General features: G+C 42.2%; 1 protein-coding gene across 6 annotated transcripts in view; it reads right to left on the reverse strand.

The window, feature by feature from the left end:
* TTC7B (tetratricopeptide repeat domain 7B) overlaps positions 1–19000 on the reverse strand; it is a 274550-nt gene that overhangs the window by 207451 nt on the left and 48099 nt on the right. For 5 of the 6 annotated variants that reach the window (XM_025209742.1, XM_025209743.1, XM_006028358.2 and 2 more), the window contains one exon: positions 5070–5200. In XM_025209742.1, the coding sequence (XP_025065527.1) occupies positions 5070–5200 (131 nt within the window). Of the gene's footprint in view, positions 1–5069; positions 5201–19000 lie in introns of those variants that run through there. The other variant, XM_025209745.1, reaches the window with a different exon arrangement.

Here is a 19000-nt window from a genome sequence, read left to right on the forward strand (position 1 = left end):
AGGGAGAATTTGAGAACAGACTTCAAATACCTGAAGGATGATTACAAAGAGGATGGAGCTGGGCTTTTCTCCACAGCCATAGAGGACAGGATTAGGAGCAATAAAACTGCAGCAGGGGTAATTTAGGCTGGGTATTAGAAGGACCTTTCTAACTAGGGGTCATGATTGACCACAGGATGAACATGAGCCTTCAATGTGATGCTGCTGCTAGTAAAGCGAGCAAGACACTGGCTTCCATCCATCGATGCTTCTCAAGCAAATCCCAGGACATCATCCCCGCACTGTGCTTGGCCTTTGTGACGCCGCCAGGACATCATCCTCGCACTGTGCTTGGCCTTGGTGAGGCCGCAGCTGGAGTACAGCGTCCAGTTTTGGGCCCCACAATTCAAAAAGGACATGGAGAAGTTTGAGAGAGTCCAGAGGAGAGCCACATGCGTGATCAGAGGTCAGAAAAACGGACCTTATGAGAGGCTGAGAGCCATGGGACTCTTCAGCCAGGAAAAGCGCAGGCTCAGGAGTGATCTGATGGCTGCCTATAAAAGTTTATCAGGGGTGTTCACCAGGATCTGGGGGAATGATTGTTCAGAGCTCCCCAGGGATAACAAGGTCAAACGGTCATAAACTTCTCCAAGACCGTTTCAGACTGGACATAAGGAAGAACTTCTTTACTGTCCAAGCTCCCAAGGTCTGAAATAGCAAGCATCTACTTTGAATGCCTTCAAGAGAAATTTGGATGTTTATCTTGCTGGGATCCTATGACCCCCTGCTGACTTTCTGCCCGAGGCAGGGGGCTGGACTCGATCTTTCGAGGACCCTTCCAGCCCTACTGTCTATGAAAATCTATGAAACTCTGAGGGTATTCAAGCATTGGAAACAGGCTACCTAGAGTAGTAGTAGAATCTCCATCCTTAGAAGTTTTTAAGAGCAGGTTAGACAAACACTTGCCTGGGATACATCAATCAGGGAGGGGCTAGACCAGATGCCTATGAGGTCCCTTCCAGCCCTCCTATGATTATAGCAGTACCTAGGGGCCAAGTAAGAACATACAAACACAGGAGCAGACAGACCCTGGCCCAAAGAGCTTGCAAGCTGAACAGATAAATATAAGGGCAGGGAAAGCCAATATCTAACAAGTGTGATGCTACATAGGTATTATATTGGTGCCACAAATTTAAAAATAGTTTCATGGGTGGGGTTGAGTTGGGAGGGATTCTTTTAAATGAGAAAGGGAGCACGTGAAGAGGAGGAAAGGGTCTGAAGGGCAGGTATAAGAATTTTGTTAATTCTTAATAGTATCATGTTTTACAGCTACAGTTTAACTTCAAAGTTCTCCCCATTTTACAAATAGGGAAATTATGGCACAGAGAGTAATCTGCCTAAGGTCCTGAGAATCAGCTACCAGAACAATTTCCCCTACCACTAAGCACCTCAGAAATGCCAGCTTTGACTGGGGAAGGAGGAGTGAAAGTGGGGGGAACAACACCCTCAAATGTTTTTAAAACCTTATCTGAATGGATGGATGTATGGAAAACAAGGTACAATTTATTTTCAATATATTGAGAGGTCCAAATATTAACACAGAGGTTCACTTGTGCAGAGCTGTCTCAGAAGAAAATCCAGACAGTATCTTAACTTTATAAAAAGTTATCAGATACAGAAATGAGATAAAACAACCAGTTTTTACATCTACCACCAATCCAGGGGTCATATCTAGACACAGAACAGCTATAAAACACCAGACAGTTCCCTATATCTGAAGATCTATCAACAGGAAAACATACCACAGAGAGAGTCAGTTACCAAATGCCATAGTTACTCAAATCCAAGAATGGTTTTTCTCCTCCATTTAACACAGGGAAAAGTCCTTTGTCTTGGATTCCAGTACAAGCAGAGGGGCAAACAGCTATTGCAGCTCTGACTCCAGCCTTGACCCAAAGTTAAAAGTCAAAGCTAAAGTGATTGCCTGCCCTGCAGCCATCTTCTTGCTACCACTCCCCAGTTTATGCTCTGGCTCTCCTTCAACCTGGGGCACGGAGTCCTCCTCCAAAAACTTAAAAACTGGGGCATGGAGAATACTGTTGCTCCAACACCAGCCCAACAACCCAGCAACAGTTGCAACAGCTCCAGCACTGGCCCTGGCTACTGTGGGGCAAGGCTGGGGTCACAGCAAATTTTCTATGCATAGAATCTAATGATTTGGGGGTCGTTTTAAATTTAAAACGTTATTTTGGATTTGGGTAAACTGGGCCACAGAGCAGCTCTTCCTATTCCCCTTTAAGTTTTGGGAAGTGCTGAATATCACAAAGCAACAGCAGATTATTTTTCACCTGTAGCATCCAGATAAAGGACTGGTCAATATTAGGCACTGGATTCAATTAAAACAGTGAAAGTTTCCATTCTGGCAGTGCTTACGCCAAGTGAAGTAGCTAGGATTTGATAAGCTAATGCACCTAGAGGACACTGAATGGATAGATCTGTCTGCCACAGAAAAACACCATATGGCGAATTGTATTTTAGAGCTTTTGTACTGCTAAAAAGATTAAAATGGTCATTCTATAGTGCTATGAGCTCTTTCTGGGATGGATAACTATTTACTTTTTCAATTCTAACTTCTCCAGGATGAATTAAACAGTACAGAGCCCAACTGGTTCTAAACAGTGAGGTAACATTTACATAGCCTACAGCAGAAAGAATGCAAAATACTATGGAGGACACTTGGAGCATAATTAACATTAAAACATTTGCTTTCCAGCTACACCCTCATTATAAGGTGTAGAATCATTCACAGTTTGCTACCCCACAATATTTTGCCAGTACTGTTAGCCCCTTCATGCACAGGATTTTTATTTTTATTTTTTTTAAAGCAAAGCAAATCAATGAACTGCTTCTGGAATATTTAGTTTCAGTTCTGCAGATCACCTTTGCCCTCTATTATCTCTTGCAGATCATATATGAAAGTAAGGGGATTTGAGTGTTAATTTTCTGGGTTGTATAAGTATGCGTGAAGACAGACTTTTCTGGCAGCGTCAGAGTGCAGATCTTTCTCCAAGCTTCAATGGGCCTTCTACAAGCAGACATGGTGGCACTGATGAACTGAAACTGGCCAATTTAAGGCCTGTGAGAGGACAGAAAAGGATCAAAAGGGCATTTTGGTTTTCCTCAAGGCTTAAGAGGGTGAAGTGCTTGCCATTAGATGTACTTGAAGACAAATACATTTATCTACAACAAGGGCATAAAAAGAAAAACGAAAAAAAAAAAAAGTTTTCCAAAGGTAGGAGGGAGGGAGAGACTGTCACATGCACTCTAGGACTTCCAGCTGTATGTCTACTGTGTGGAATATTATAACGAACAGCTGAGGAAAAGCACACAGCTCTTACCAGACAGCTGTGAAGCATGTAGAAAATTAAAGCTTTTTCCATTCACTTTTGCTTTCCTAACTCCAGCATAAGCAACTTAAGATACCTGCAGGCAAGGCAGCCACGTAGATCATGTAAGTGGAACTGGGTATTTGCCAAAGCCCATTGATTTCAACATTAAAGGCACTGCTTGTGTCAGTTTAAGCATGACAACCAATTTATGTGGAAAATGGCCTGCTCCCTGATGTCTGCACATTTTTAGACTGGTTACTTTGGTACTCATCTAATACCCCCAAACAGCTGCCTTAAATTTGACAGAAGATAGTAAGTTTCATGGCTGATAGTGATAATAGCACAGCACTGACAGCAGCCGAAATGAGCTAGAAGGATTAATTTGTCCCCCCAGTCAGACTGGAATGGATCCTGGGATTTTTTCCCCTCTCTCTTTTACATGGGTATTTTCCTTAGGATCTTTTAAGCATATATTAGCTAACTACTTCCTTGTAGCTGTAGTGGTAGGACATTGGCAGTGCCCTTATCTCCCTTGCTTTTATCTACAGCATATTATGGGGTGTTCTGGATAGTGTTCTTGTACCGTGGGGGAGGGTATGCAGTGAAGATTTAGAGATTCCTTTGGTTAACAAGTGCCTGAAGATGCAGAGGATGGGGCTCAATGGCCCTGGAAATATGGCAAATACAGGTTGGAGGAGGAGCGAGAGAACTGGGATAAAAATCCTGGTTCTACTGCTATTAATGGAAGTTTTGCCATCAACTTCAACAAGTGACATGTATGGGCATTTATACATGTGCTCTAGCAGTGGAGGATTGGGGGGGGAGGGAGGGGGGAACAGGTACTTTAAAGGTAATGGTGTAATTCACCATAATTATACCAAAAGTAATGGTATAATTCATTAGAGCAGCTCTGAGAGCTAATTAAAGCAGCCAGAGCATCTCATGTATTAGTGTCCCTGAGCTTCAAAATGGTAGCAGGGGTGCTTTATTCAAAGCTTGTCAAACGAGCTTCAGATAAAGTGCCTCTGCTGCCATTTTGAAGCTCAGGGACATTGATACACAAGACGCAGAAGGCTGCTGGAACATAGTAAGTGTCATGCTCCAGCAGACTCAATTAAATCAAGTCTGCTCTGACACGGTGGAATTAAGCACATCAGCCTCCTTGCTTATGTATACGGACCCTCTAGGACCACCATTCCATCTCCAGTATTTAGACTGAATTATTACAGATTGCACTACATCCCCAGTTTAGTTTTTTTTGTGCAACATTTCAGCTGTTAATAGTAGATTTATTTCCTTTTAAGTAATGGTAATCCTTAGGTTCCAGGGATTATCTGAAAGTTGCATTAAACTAATGCCATGTATGACATGGCACATTCACTTAATACAGTTAAAAATTATATATATTTTCAGATATTTAGTTCTGAACCAAACTTCACCTATACTATAACAGGTACTAGAAGGGTTTTCTCTGCATCCTTGTCATGTTCATGTCTGAACAGACAGAGATCAGACTACTCTGTTGTAGTTAAATAGCAAGTTATCTGATCATGTCAATGAAAGATGAACCATGTAACCTAGTCTACCTTCAGAAGGTTTCTTGTGGAAACACTACAGGCGATACTGTTCTATGGATGATTACAAGCTGTTGTGCGATAAAGAAGATTAGTTGTTTCAACTGTACAAATTATCTCAGCTTACCCGTTCTATCTCTTGAAGGTACAGAAGGGCAATATCTCCAGCCTTCTCGTAGCACGTAATGATGTCTTGTTCACGATCCACATGGAGGTTACTAGCTGAAGAGGAAATTGGCAGTTTCTCTAGACAAAGACCTGAAAATAAAAAGAAAGTTTTAAAAACAGACACTGGTTATCAGTGTCAGAGGACTCTCTGGAGACAACCATAACAAGCCCACCTTTGACAACAGAGAGAGGAAGGAAAAAAACAGAGGAGAATAAAATGTGGTAAAGTACAGCATATTGTAGTATCTGTTGCAATATCTAAGAAAATGCAATGCTTTCACAGTTCTACAAGTGTTTTGACAGCCAAGCATAAAAATGCCTATTTCAGTTCCATAACAGTTTTAAGTCATTGAACAGACAGCCTCTTTCCAGAAACTATCACAGAAGGCACCACAGCAGTCAAGGGAAGACAAGATGCTCAAACTGATATCACTAGATTTAAAATGTCTGAGCAAGGCACGACTATATGCAGGGACAGTGAAATGTTTTTGAAGAAAATTAAATCTTCCTAAATTCTATATTTAACTACTTTGTTCTTGTAGTTGAAGCCCTTTTCCTCCTTGCTTTCCTTTTTTAAAAACCACTGCCCCGCTATCCTGTACCCAAGGACAGGTGCCTTCAGTCAAATGCAAGTACTAACAGATCCAAGCACATCCGACCGGGATGTCCTTTTCATCTGATGGACCAAAAGCCTCACATTCAAAAACTTAAAACAAGAGCTGTAAGACTACTTTCCAAGGACCCCTGACAAGCTTGGCATGGTGGGCAGAGCCACAGCACAAGGTACTGCAGCGATTCTGGTCAGTGGTCAGAAGTTCACAGGACAGCCTCAAAAAAATGCTGCACCAGGTAGGCACCCAGGACCATCTAAGCTATGCAAAAATAGGCTTGATGCCACTTTAATCCTTGCCTGGAAGTTCTGTACCATGTCTCATATATTTTAAAGAGACATCTATTGTTTTGCATATACAACTATTCAGAGACAAAAAGGAACCCTGTTTCACAAATGTCAGCTATACAAGAGTTAGGAAGTTATCCACTGCTTCTAGATGAGGAGGCTATATTTTTTAAGCAGCTAATTTGCTGAATGTAAGAGCCATTCAATAACGCCTGCTACACTCAGATATGATCTGTTTAGGAAATGGTAACCATTATGATTCTCTTCCTGGTATAATCCAACCTAAATGTTAATGCTGTATTTTTAAAATTACTGTTCAGGCCATATTTAAGGCTGAATAATGCTGCTACCAGATATATAAGTACAGGTCATCTATTGATTTACACCTAATATTAAATGACGTAAGGAAAAGTGATTGTACATGCATAAAATTATTGTAAAAAAATGAAAGCGTTACTTTATCTAGATGCCTCACCTGCACTGTCACCATCAAAGTATCAAAAATATACATATCCATCTTATGCTAGACTTTTCAAACATGTCCAGATAACACAACTTGCCTTCAGATGTTACACTTAGTCATGTTTTCAGAACAACTACAGTTTTGCCAACAGTATGAAGTGCTAGTTCTCCTTACCTCTTTAAAAAAAAGAAGTTCACCAATATAAAACATTCCATTCCAAAATAAATTAGCCTCTTCAAAATTTCTCATGGCACTTTGCTTTGCCTGGAGAAGTAGAATGCTTAAGTGATCCTGCAAAAGCTAAAAGCCTTCAAGAAGGTCAGCAACCAAAACCACAAACAATTGTGTAAAACAAAACAGAAGCCTACCATTCTGTAATGATTAGCTATATTCAGAGCTAGCCTAAGCCAACAATTAAAGAGGCAGTACCCAACCTTTAAAATATCTTGATATAACAAAGCTTGAGGAAAACCTTGACTTCTGAGGAGAGGCTGATGGAACTGGGATTATTTAGCCTGGAGGAGAGAAGACTGAGAAGGGATTTACTGGCAGCCTTCAACTACCTGAAGGTGGTTCCAAAGAGGATGGAGCTGGACTGTTCTCAGTGGTGACAGATAACAGAACAAGGAGCAATGGTCTCAAGTTGCAGAAAGGGAAGCTTAGGTTAGATATTAAGAAAAAAAGTTTCTCACAAGGAGGGTAGTAGAGCACTGAAACAGGTTATCCAAAGATCTTGTGTAATCTCCATTGTTGGAGGTTTTTAAGACCTGGCTAGACAAAGCCTTGGCTGGGATGATCTAGTTGGTGTTGGCCCTGCTTTGAGCAGGCGGTTAGACTAGAACTTCTGAGGTCCCTTCTGAGCCTAATTTTCTAGGATTCTATGGAAAAAAGTTACTAGTCACTAATGTATTGGAGAATGGAAACTGGTAGTCCAAGGTAAATGCAATACAGGAGCTATGCTCCTAGTATAAGTCTAGCTCCAATACACCCACCTACTGGCTGGCATTTAAGTAGGTGCTATCTCTGGCCTGCACCTTAGGTCTGCATCTTTTCAATCCATCATTGATTACAAGTCACCTAAAAATTACCCCACTCAAGTTGCCAGATTTTCCCCATCCAGACACTTAGCAGCTGTAGAGACATCCTTCTTTTTTCTAATGCCCCTCTTCTTTTTGGAGGAGGGGGGTCCCCTTTCACCACAAAGAGCTCCAATGTCTGCCTTTACTTAGTAGCGGTTGCATGTGCAACAGAAGACACCATTGCTGTCTGAAGCCTGGGATAAACAACGCTGATGATATACATTTGTTCTACCTATTTCTTTATCTTTAAAATAAAAGGGTAAATATTTTTTTAATGCAAATTTACAAATCCTGCAGAAACAAGTGTCTGACAATCCCATACTCACCAGAAAAAGCTGCCCAGTTACTACAGGTGAATGAACGAATGGATTGCTCAAGACCTGAACAGGCACCTCCCATGCAGAACTGTCACCCATTCTGCATGATTTTGAATACACGTTCTCCCACAGACATTTAGCCCAATAAGCTGAAAGTGTTCTTAATTTAAAGAGAATGTTAGTAATTTCTATTTGGCAAATTCTCCTATATGCTACCACAGAAAAATAATAGTCTTAGCTCAAACCTAAGGGGAAAAAAGAATTGGTAGATTGCCAAACCAGCAGGGTTGTCCAGTGGGTCTGAGCATATCCCACCCATCCAAGTCCTCTGACACTTCAGAGCCAGCAGTTCTCCCTTGAGGCTGCTCTGGACTCTTTCCTAGTACTCACTTACAACTAGCAGAGAACAGAGGTCTTGGTCACAGGCACTGGGGATAGTCCAAGAACACATCAGGGGGCTTGAATGATAAACACACTCAGTCCCAGTCTCCTAAGAACCCACTGCTGTAACAGCCTGAACGTCTCATGCTTTCATCATGTGGTCCAGTTCTGAACAAAAAATATTCTCTTCTAGACTACTTTTTTTTTTTTATTATATCGGAACACAGAACTGCTGTTTCATAAACAATTTCTCTAATGAAAGACAAAGATGCCTACAGGTGATATTAAAATATGTAGTACTTTGATTTGGACAGAAACTTGGGACTGGAAAAGGTCTCTTGGTTCAGCCTTCTGCAGTTATGTGTAAATATTAACGCTCCACTGCAAACCCTCACATTCAACTATACGGCACCATGTCAGAAAGACATTCTAACATGCCTCAGGTACAAGAGAAGAGAGGGCACTGCTAGTGTCCTGCTACAGCAATAACAAGGAAATAGTTGGTTAATGTGTGCTTGGAGGATCCTAGGAAAGGAACCAAGGCAAACCACCATTTGGACAGCCCTGCCCTAGGACATGGGATTAGACACCTTCTACGCTACAAGAGTTAACCTTATACTGCAACTTGGAGACTGAAGACAATTCACACGTGACATATCAGCCTGTGAGTGCAAACTCCCTATCCTATCATACCAGCCCTGCTATAAAAACGTATCCAATTCTGGTCTCAGACAGATTCAGGTTCCTTGTCCTTGACTACTTTGCCTGGAAAGCCATGGAGAAAATTCTCACCTCATAACCTGTATCTTCTTCTAATTTCCAATCTAAGATTCATCCGTAGCCAATCTGTGGATATTTCACTTTGTTCCACAAATGTTTTTTCCAACCTAAAAAACCCTTTCCCAGAACTACTTACGAGCAACTGCTCATATTCAGGGATCCAGGTTTTCTCTGTTTAAAATTGTAAATTCTCTGATCAAACCCCCCAAATTCTCTGGCTAAAACTACAACATCCATGATTAAAATGAAACACGGATATAGATATATATATATATATAGATATATATATATATAAAATTCTCTGGCTAAAACTACAACATCCATGATTAAAATGACACACACACACACATATCCGTGTTTCATTTTAATCATGGATGTTGTAGTTTTAGCCAGAGAATTTGTGGGGTCTATGTGTGTACACACACACACACACACCAGTTGAACACAACATTATATATTTACAATTTTAAAGCAATGTGGAAGCCTACCAGTGCCTCAATCATTATAGTGAAATACATTCTAATACCTATAACATTTTGGCATTTGATTTTGGGTTTTTTTTTTTGTTTTTTTTTTATCATGGAAGAAAAACAGAGCTCCCCCTGCCCCCTTTGCTCACCAGAACATGGGTCCAGCTGCAGCTGTCTCCACGCACTGCTTTGTGATGCTGAGCAGCCCTGATATGCTGGTGCCCTGCCCCTGCCATTTCCCCTCACTCCCTACCCACACCCCCACCAGCCCTGTTGGTGCCCCTCACTCCCTACCTGCAGGCCCCCACTCCCCTGTCCTGCAAAGGGGGCCTCCCTCGCTGCCAGGGCTACAGGGCCAGGGACCCAGGTCAGCAGCCCCCTGCAGCAGTGCCCGACTTAAAGCTTGCTTCCACTCATGGAAGGCAGCAGCTGCTGCAGCCCTAGTGGGGAGTAGAGCGTGAAGCCCAGCTCCCCCTCCCCCATGGACAGCGCGGCTGGAGTGAAGCCCAACAGGGGAGCCCTTGGGCTCCCCACCCTGCTGCCCTGCCCCTGGGGCCTGGTGACCCAGCGAGCAGGACCTCGCCCAGCAGGACAGAGTGGGGTGGGGAAGCCACCACCGCGAGCCCTGCACTGCCATGGCAAGGCACCCCCTGCCCATCTGGCAGCAGCAAGGGGCACAACTCTGCGCTACTACCCCCACTGCTGCTGGGCAGGCAGGGGGCACCTTACCATGGCAGCACAGGGCTCACGGTGGCGGCATCAGGCTTCCCTGCCCAGTACCACCCTGCCCTGCTGCACTGGGTCCCACCCGCTGGAGAGTAGGGGCCCCAAGGGGAGGGCAGCATGGTGGGGAGTCCCGAGCCCACAGCCAGAAGCCCGCACCTACCCTACGCTCAAATCTGAAGAGTACATGCCCCCCATACCTCCCCCCAGGAGTGTACACAGCATCAGGGAGCCAGCCCATACCTCCCCCTCCCACCCGGCCCCTAGATGAGCTGCCTACAGCCCTGTCCCGCACCCTACCTGGGCCCTGTGGACGCGCATGGCCCCAGGCCTCAAGCCCCATGCACCGCCCAGGCTAGGCAGCAGCAGCCCCAGTCCCAGCCCTCCCTCACTATGACGGTCTCAATACCTGCCCTCCCCAAAACCCCCCACAACTTACCAGTGGGAGCTGCTCTCCAGGCTGGTTGCTATGCAGCTGTGTGCGTGCGCACATGCACATTGTGCCCCTTCCTGATCTCTCTCCTCCCGCTCCCCCCAGCCCCTTGCAGGCTGGAACTCTGCCAGCCTGTAAGGAGCAACTTGCATTAACCTTCATGTTTCTTCTTCAAAAGAGAAGATCTGGGTTTTACTGTGTTTCTTTGTCGCAAACAGAAAACCCAGATCCCTGATCATATTGAACAGTAAGGCTAGGAAAAGATTTACGAATGTCACCCAATTTCAGTGCAACAAATGTCTTGTCCTTTTGAAGGTGCATGGATTATTACTGTGCACTCAGGAGGAAGAAAACAGGAGAAAATATAAAACATTTTCTTCTGATGACTGACCCGCTTCCTCTCCCTCTGCACATGTATCATTGCCACTTTGTCCTTTGTCACCTGGATATTCTTCCCAGGCACTCTGTCCTAGTTTTAACATGCTGCCACAAGGTCTCATCCTTTTTCCTTTAGAAATTCCTCTGTACTGAGGAGTGGCGGTTGCAGCCTTACTGGAACCTGTACTTCAGACAGCATCTTCTATTTCTTTTCCTCCTTTACCATTATAGCAGCCATTAGCAGTGGCAGCAAGCCTGTTTTTTCCTTCGTCTGCAGATGTTGTTAGTCATATATGCTCTTTGCAGTAAAAAGCATAAGTATTTGAAGATTTTTGCAGAAACACAGAAAGTCAGTATGCAACTAGCATACCTTGTTCATGCTGCATCAAAATGTTCCACAGACCACACATGTCACCACCCATGGTTTGGTTATTGCCGAAATGGATTTAATAAAAAAAAACTATGAAAAGGAAAGGAGAAAACAACCTATTATTTTGCACACTGGTAAACAAACGTCAGGCATTACTTTTTGATTCCTGTTTAAATTGTGTACCCTTAAAAGAAAAAAAAAAAAAGAAAAAGAAAAAGATTCCTGGTTATTTGTCAGCTTTTCAGTCCAAAAGGTCCAGGATTCCTTTTCCAAGCTACCCAACAGCTTCAAAAGAAAACCAATCCCAGTATGTCTGCATCCAACACAAATACTTTCAACAGATATCCAAAAGAAAACAGACAAGTGTTCAAACTGCTTTAAGACACAGGAATAGATCCTACATAGTAATCTTTAAAAAAAGATCAGCTTAATATTCTGCCTACATATTTAGGTTAAATCTTTGCCATTTTCTACATAATTGGTTATTAGGAATTTTAAAGCAAATGTAAAGCTTTTGATGAATTTGTGCTAGCAAGAAACTCCTACAGAGTGTTTCTAAACTTAACAAGGCCACTGCCAATTTGATTTAAAAAGAAAGAGGGTGGGGGTGAGGGGGGGGGGAATAATTTCAGCAAATTCTTGCTTCTAATAGAGTAATCGTTGGATAATGTCGTGGCTTTTCTTTTCTTTTTTAAAAATACCTAAGGTTTGTTTTGGCTTCTTTGTTGATATTTATATATATTTATTAACAAGGGAGAAAATATGGGGGGTGGGGGGAAACAGCGCAAGTGATATTAAAGCGTGCTCTCAAAAGACAGTCAAACTGAAAAGCAGGAAGGTATTTTTAAACAACCTACTTTTGTTTATGGTTGCTTACAGTTATAGCAGGTAAATTTTCAGACAAATCTGACCTAAAGAAAAATATAAACTGTTTGTACACTTTTCTGTTTTCTACATATTTAAAAGAAATACTAACAGTTAATGGAAATGCAGTTATCTTGCTTGTTTTTCACCTTATTAACTGAAATCTCACCTCCAGCGCTCCATATTTTTGCTAGAAAACTACTTGAATATCCCTGAGAAAAGGGCTATAAAGCTCTCTCTCCCCTTAACACCCTTAGTTGAAGCCTTCCTTTCTTAAAAATGGCTCCTTACACATTGGGTTAGGAGACAGAAAAACAGTATCCTGGAAAAGCATTTTATAAAAATAAATAAATAAGATTAAAAAAAAGAAAGAAAAAAAAATCTGTCTCCTCAATTTTGATTTAATTTGCATAACTCTAGCAGTTCAGCTGTTGTTAGAGCATGATCTTTTGGGGGCAGGGTAAAGTCCCAAATTTCCAATTAAAAGTACTAGTATTGATCAACACCCTGCCCGCATTGTTCAGAGCTTCTTTTATATATCAAACCATAGCCTCTTTTAATGCATTTGTACATAACTGTAAAAACTGCCATAAAGGACTGCCCAGTAAGATGTACTATGTCTTTCCAAATGTAAGTGTTCAAGTTTTCCTACTGTGCTCATAGGAAAATGTACTTATTTTAAAATGATACTGAAAGTAGTCCATTGCTTTGAGGGTCAAGGGCCAGTCAGCTCGGTTCCAAAACACGGTCCCATATTTGCAAGGATCAAGCACCCCTGGGTAGATTTAGAATTTAAAAAAAAGAGGGGCACAGATGGCAAGATGCATCATCACATAAAACCGCACATTTTTCTCCAAGTAAAAAATAAATTTAAAGCTTTACTAATATGCAAGGACCTAGGGCCGTATTATTTTGTTTAAGAATGAAGCAAAAACAAATATAACTTCATAGGAAGGAGTTAAAAAAAAATCTGCAGGGCTATGAAATAGGAGCTTCATTTCCAGGAGCAACTAACAGACAGCAGAATTGCAGAGCAAATGCTGGCTTGATTGGTGGAACATCAAGAGCATTAAAAAGAAGAGGGGCATTAACATGTGGAATGAAGAGTTTAAAAGGGATCAGATAGAGTACAATGAACCCTGAAGTCAATTGACTCCTTCAACACTGTCCGACTAGAAATGCTGCTGCTACTGCCAGGCAGTTAGTTTTAAAACGTTGGGTGAACCAGGAATCAAAGGAGGGTGCAAGTGCACCTGTGTTCTCTTCCCTGGATCCACCCATGCAAGCACCCGATGTCCAGAGGCTGAAACTTCTTAGGTAAGGAAGCAGAGCCAAAGGAAACATGTTGGCAACCATGACAATCACACAATGGACTAAGGAAAAGCTACCAGGAACAGGGACAATACACTTGGAAAGCCCCTGAATCAGGGAAAACAACCTGATTTACCCACTGAATCTATGTTGAACCATTTAGAGCTATTGGCGGATTATCAAGGCCACTAACCAAGGAAACCCTGAGGAAAAAGGGTCTTGCTGATCCAGACACTGATACAGTGTCAATTCTTCTTGGGATGGAGACTGCCAGCAACTTGAGGGGACTCTTCAAATTTAAACATTAAAAGTAAAGGTAAAATTAAGCTATGGGAAAGGTAGTCCTGTAAAACCCTCAAAGAAAACTAAATATTTCAGAGTTTCACAACACTTAATAACCCACACCCACCAGACCCACACATTTAACCAACTAAACATGTTTACATAGTATTTGAAATTCCAATAAGAATTTGCAAGTAAAGCTGGTGGGGCAAAAGTGGAACTTATCCCAGATTAAAAAAAAAAAAAAAAAAGGTAGGGGGGGCTAACAAAGGTTAAGAAAAAAAGAAAAGAGCTTTACAAACAAGTTTCATTTTTCAAAATTTAGTGTATAATTCATCCTTCCTAGGTGGAGAACCAAGTCCAAGGTGGTTGCATCATTTTGAGATGTATACTGGGTCCCAAAACGTTGTTAACTTCATCATATTATGGAACAGTCTGAGAACCTATGATCAATGACATTCTCTTCCGTGGAGTCCTGCTATGGGCAATTCATGGGTTACTGCTCCTGAAAAAGGATATCATGATCCTGAAAGGTCAAAGTTAATGCAGAACCTTTGTGAGCTTCAAAAGCAGTAAGGTAGCTGTTTCACCTGACACTTTCACTGAACCTAATGAATGTTTACATGTTTCTGTAAATAGAACTAATTAAAAACCAATCACTTAGCTCAAATGCAGCATTCAATTTGAATATGGGTCAGCAGCAGTAAAAACAGTTTCACTTTACATCATCTAAATATAAAACAGAGATACCTGAACAGGCAATATGAGATGTAAGACAGTCTGCAGCAATAAGGCTACAATCTCTGAAATGAGTCGGTCTAACTTACATATGACTTCCCATGCATGACAAACTTTGCCACTGTAACACAACACAAACACTTCTTAGATGTCTGTAATTTGTCTTTTCATTTGCTGTGACATTAAACTCTTCATTGCATCTGTAGATTACTATTGACCTTGCAGCTTTACAGAAAACAATCAAAACAGGTATTTAAAATGTCAGGTTCATCTGTGAAAAAGACCCCCTAATTTGTGGGCATTAGAAGTATCAGTATTGTGGGCAAGGGAAGGAACAGTATATTCCTAACTCTCTTCTGCAGCAGAATCAGTCCTGGTACCATAACTGGCAAATAACTGAGTCCTTATCTATAAGACTCAAACATCTTGTTAAGTGTTGCTATTTCTTAAAAAGGTTCCATGAGTCTCTCCCACTGGAAGAAAAAAATACATTTTTTTAAAAATAGAAAATGCCTAGATTTGATATGTTTGGTTGTGAAAGAAACTAAGATAGTATGTCTTATTTGACTGTTATCAGAATAGTCCACATTATAACATTTTCTACTATGCAGTTTCATTCATTTACAGCTGAAACGCATAGTTAATTTGTTCCCAGAGAACAAGCCACTGGAAAGATAGTATCAGTTTAAACCACTCAAATGCAGACTCCAAATATATCCTTCTAAAAACACTAATTGGTAATACTACTGTACAACAGCAGCATCTTTTGTTCTCTCCTGTAAGGGAAAGTGTCAAATGAGAGTAAGCCAAGAGTAAGACACAGTATCTCAGATCTTGACAAATGATCTGATGCACAGCTCAGAAGAGTCAAATACACAGCTCTGCTGCATCTGCTTCTCTCTGAGACATTAAAGGGTACTGTGGTACTGAAAAGCTTGTTCCTCCCAACTATACAGTTGGTCCAATAAAAGATAGCACTCACAAAAATCCTTGCCTCAGAGCTTGACAGAAATCTACAGTATAACTAACATTCAAGGTCTTCTTATGGATGCATAATTTTTATTATTTGTCATTTTCCCTTCCTCCACTTGTATTTAGACAAAATGAATATTCCTGGCCAAAAAAGATTTAATTTGAAGAAAAAAAAAAAAAGGAAACTTTAAAAAGGCAAAATGAAACCCTTCCTACATTGTGTCTTCTCTGCCCCAACTACCCTACCCCCCACCCAACCTCCTGGCTTACAGTGGACTAGAATACGGGCATCTCCACCCCACGTTTCCTCAGACAATTCCTAGCACGACTGCCTTACCTTGATTTTTTTTCTTGAATATTCTGTTCCTTCATTTTGACATCCCTCTTTTTTGCCCTCTCCTTATTTTTCACTCGTGTTATAAGGGCCAAATTAACCCTTTAGTGGGTCCTAGGCAAACAAAGTTGTGCGCTCTGGGCCAGTCGAGACCCCGCTCCCCACCCCAGCACTGCTACCTGCAGAGACCAGGGCTCTGAGCCACCACTAGGAAGCAGCCACAGAGGCAGCCAGACTAGCAGAGGAGAGGGGAAGAGAAGGGAAGGGGAGGGAAGGTGGACAGGGCCATTCGCACCGCTGGTGCAGAGAAAAAGACAGGGGCCCCCTGCAGCTCAAGGCCCCAAGCATGTGCGAGAGAGAATATTCTCTCTCTCTCTCTTATTGTTCCTCAACACATTTGATCTTAAACCCACCACCCGCCACTGCATTTTTGTAAAATAACAACATTTTTGCTAAACATCAAGCAGCAGAAGGAGCATAAGCCAACAGACAAACTTTATCCCTAGAGCTGAGACAACAAAACTATGAAACTATGAAACTAAGTCTGAAGAGCTGTTGTGTATTCCAGCCACAAATCAGTTCACATTTATAGCCCATGGCAGAGACTTCAAGCCTGATTCTGCTCTCGTACTGGTTTTAGGATACTTTTAAGAGATTTACTGCAAATTTAATTTTGGGCAAGTGGTAGTTGAATAAATCCCTTCCACTTAACTACTTAAGAAACAAATTAGTGGCTGATTGCTTTTACACTTTAACTGGGCAAAACAGGCATATCACTAGTGAAGTAAAGGGAGTAATGCTTAAAAAGGATGGGATTCCATACTGACAAGTGCACTTGGGCAGTAAGAACCAGCAGCATACCTATAGGCTGGGGAACTCCCTTATCGAAAGCACAGTTGTGGAAAGAGATTTTGGAGTCATTATCGATTCCAAAATGAACATGAGCCGCCAATGTGAGGATGTGGTCAGGAAGGCCAACTGCACCTTGTCATGCACCCACAGATGCATCACAAACAGGGCCAAGGAGGTGATCCTCCCCCTCTATGAGACATTGGTCAGGCCGCAGCTGGAATACTGTGTCCAGTTCTGGGCACCGCACTTCAGGAGGGATACGGACAGCATTGAGAGGGTCCAAAGAAGAGTCACTCGCATGATCCGAGGACAGCAGGGTAGACCCTTGAAGAGAGGCTACAGGACCTTAACCTGTTCAGCCTTCGCAAGAGAAGGCTGAGGGGGGACCTGGTAGCCATCTATAAACTTACTAGGGGGGACCAGCGGGGTTTGGGAGAGACCTTGTTCCCCCCGAGTGTCTCCAAGAGTAACAAGGAATAATGACAGTTACCTAGCCGGGGTCATATGAGCCCAGTATTCTCTCCTGCCCAGGGCAGGGGGTCGGACATGATGATCTACTTAGGTCCCTTCCGACCCTACTTCTATGAATCTATGAATCTATGAAACAACTGTTGATGCCAAATGCAGGGCAGGAAATGAGACAATGGGACGCCGGCATGCAGTCCACATGAAATGAAGTGTTTCAAACAAACAAAGAAAAAGCCCCACCTGTGCCTGAATGACCCCCAAATGACAATGTGAATTCATAGATTTCATAGACATCAGGGCTGGAAGGGACTCGGAAGATCATCGAGTCCAGCCCCCCGCCCAAAGGGCAGGAAGTCAGCTGGGGTCACAGGATCCCAGCAAGGTAAGCATCCAGTATATCAGGATATACTGGATATTTTAATAAATATTTGAATAAATATTTATTATTTTAATAAATGCAATTTTAAAACTTATAAGGACTGACCACTGAAACAATGTTGAAAAAAAAAAAGTGACAAATGATATTAAAATCGCATTAAATTTAGTTTTGACATCTTCTAAAGGAATTTCAGAAGCAGCTTATCAAGATGTTTTATCCTTAAATGAAGTAAGGAATGAGATTCTCAGTTGGACACCGATTCCTTACTTCATTTAAGGATAAAACATCTTGTTCTGATAAGGCTGACAAAAGCTCCTCTCTCTATTCCTATATTTTACGGAGCATTTAAAATGAAGTTTCTTTAGATTTTACCTCATACATGTAACCATAACAATCTACATTTAACGAAACCACAGTTCTCATAATAAATGTTCGCACAACATACACACACCACCTATTCCATGCTGTGCACTGAGCAATGACCAAACATTTGTAAACGAGAAATAAAAACCACCATTAATCGTCTAGTGTGTTCAAAATCACAAACCTCAACTGTTTTGTACTTTACATTTTTGCAGTTCTAACTGCTGTGGCAAATTAAGACCAAGAACAGCAAGAACAGCCTAGTGTTAAAAAAAGGCTCTCAATTAGTTGTATGCTGTTCATCATAAAAGTTATTTGTACAGTTTTGATTTCTTTATTAAATTAATGTTAAAGGCATCAAAGTGTCTCGGCCGGCCAGAACCGACTCGAGGTGATTAAGAAATCGCTCGTTCGTTTGGGCGGGCTGGTGAATGGAGAGGCAGACAAGGTTTAATGGTTGCAAAACATTTACTTACGCCGCGTGGCGTTGAGACGCAGCTGGTCCAGTCGTCTGAACAACCACGTAAGCTGTTCCAGCTGGCGGGGCCCAAGCCAGTGAATCCGTCCGTAAATCAAGCGGGCGGGAAAAGCGTATGTCTGGGATTGCGCTCGGCGACGGGAAGAAAGATCGATAGGTGATCAGTCTATCGATCAGCTAGCCGCACGTCAGATCTCTTTAGAGGCACTCTGCAGCGTGCTCAAAGTTCTTCGACTTGGGCGGAAGTCGCACGAAATTTTAAATGGCTAGCAAGCCAATTACCAGCCACCACGTGTGAATAATTTAGCACTGGCCAATAGCGGGACACAAATTTGCATTCGAATAGCGGGAACTCTTTGCACCGTGCATTTCTGTACTGCAAAGAAGAAATGCATCCTGCAAATTGGCGGGAACTCTCTTGCACCGAGGTTCTTCTGCTGCAACAGAAACCCTCGCTGTGCAAGAGGCTCTCGTGTGGCAAGAAAATTCCATCGTGCCAAGGCACCAAAATCACTGGGTTGTGACATGCCCCCTTGCCGACAGCACAACTGGAATTT

The sequence above is a fragment of the Alligator sinensis genome, unplaced genomic scaffold (assembly GCF_000455745.1).
Source record: "Alligator sinensis unplaced genomic scaffold, ASM45574v1 scaffold281_1, whole genome shotgun sequence".
Lineage (NCBI taxonomy): Eukaryota > Metazoa > Chordata > Crocodylia > Alligatoridae > Alligator > Alligator sinensis.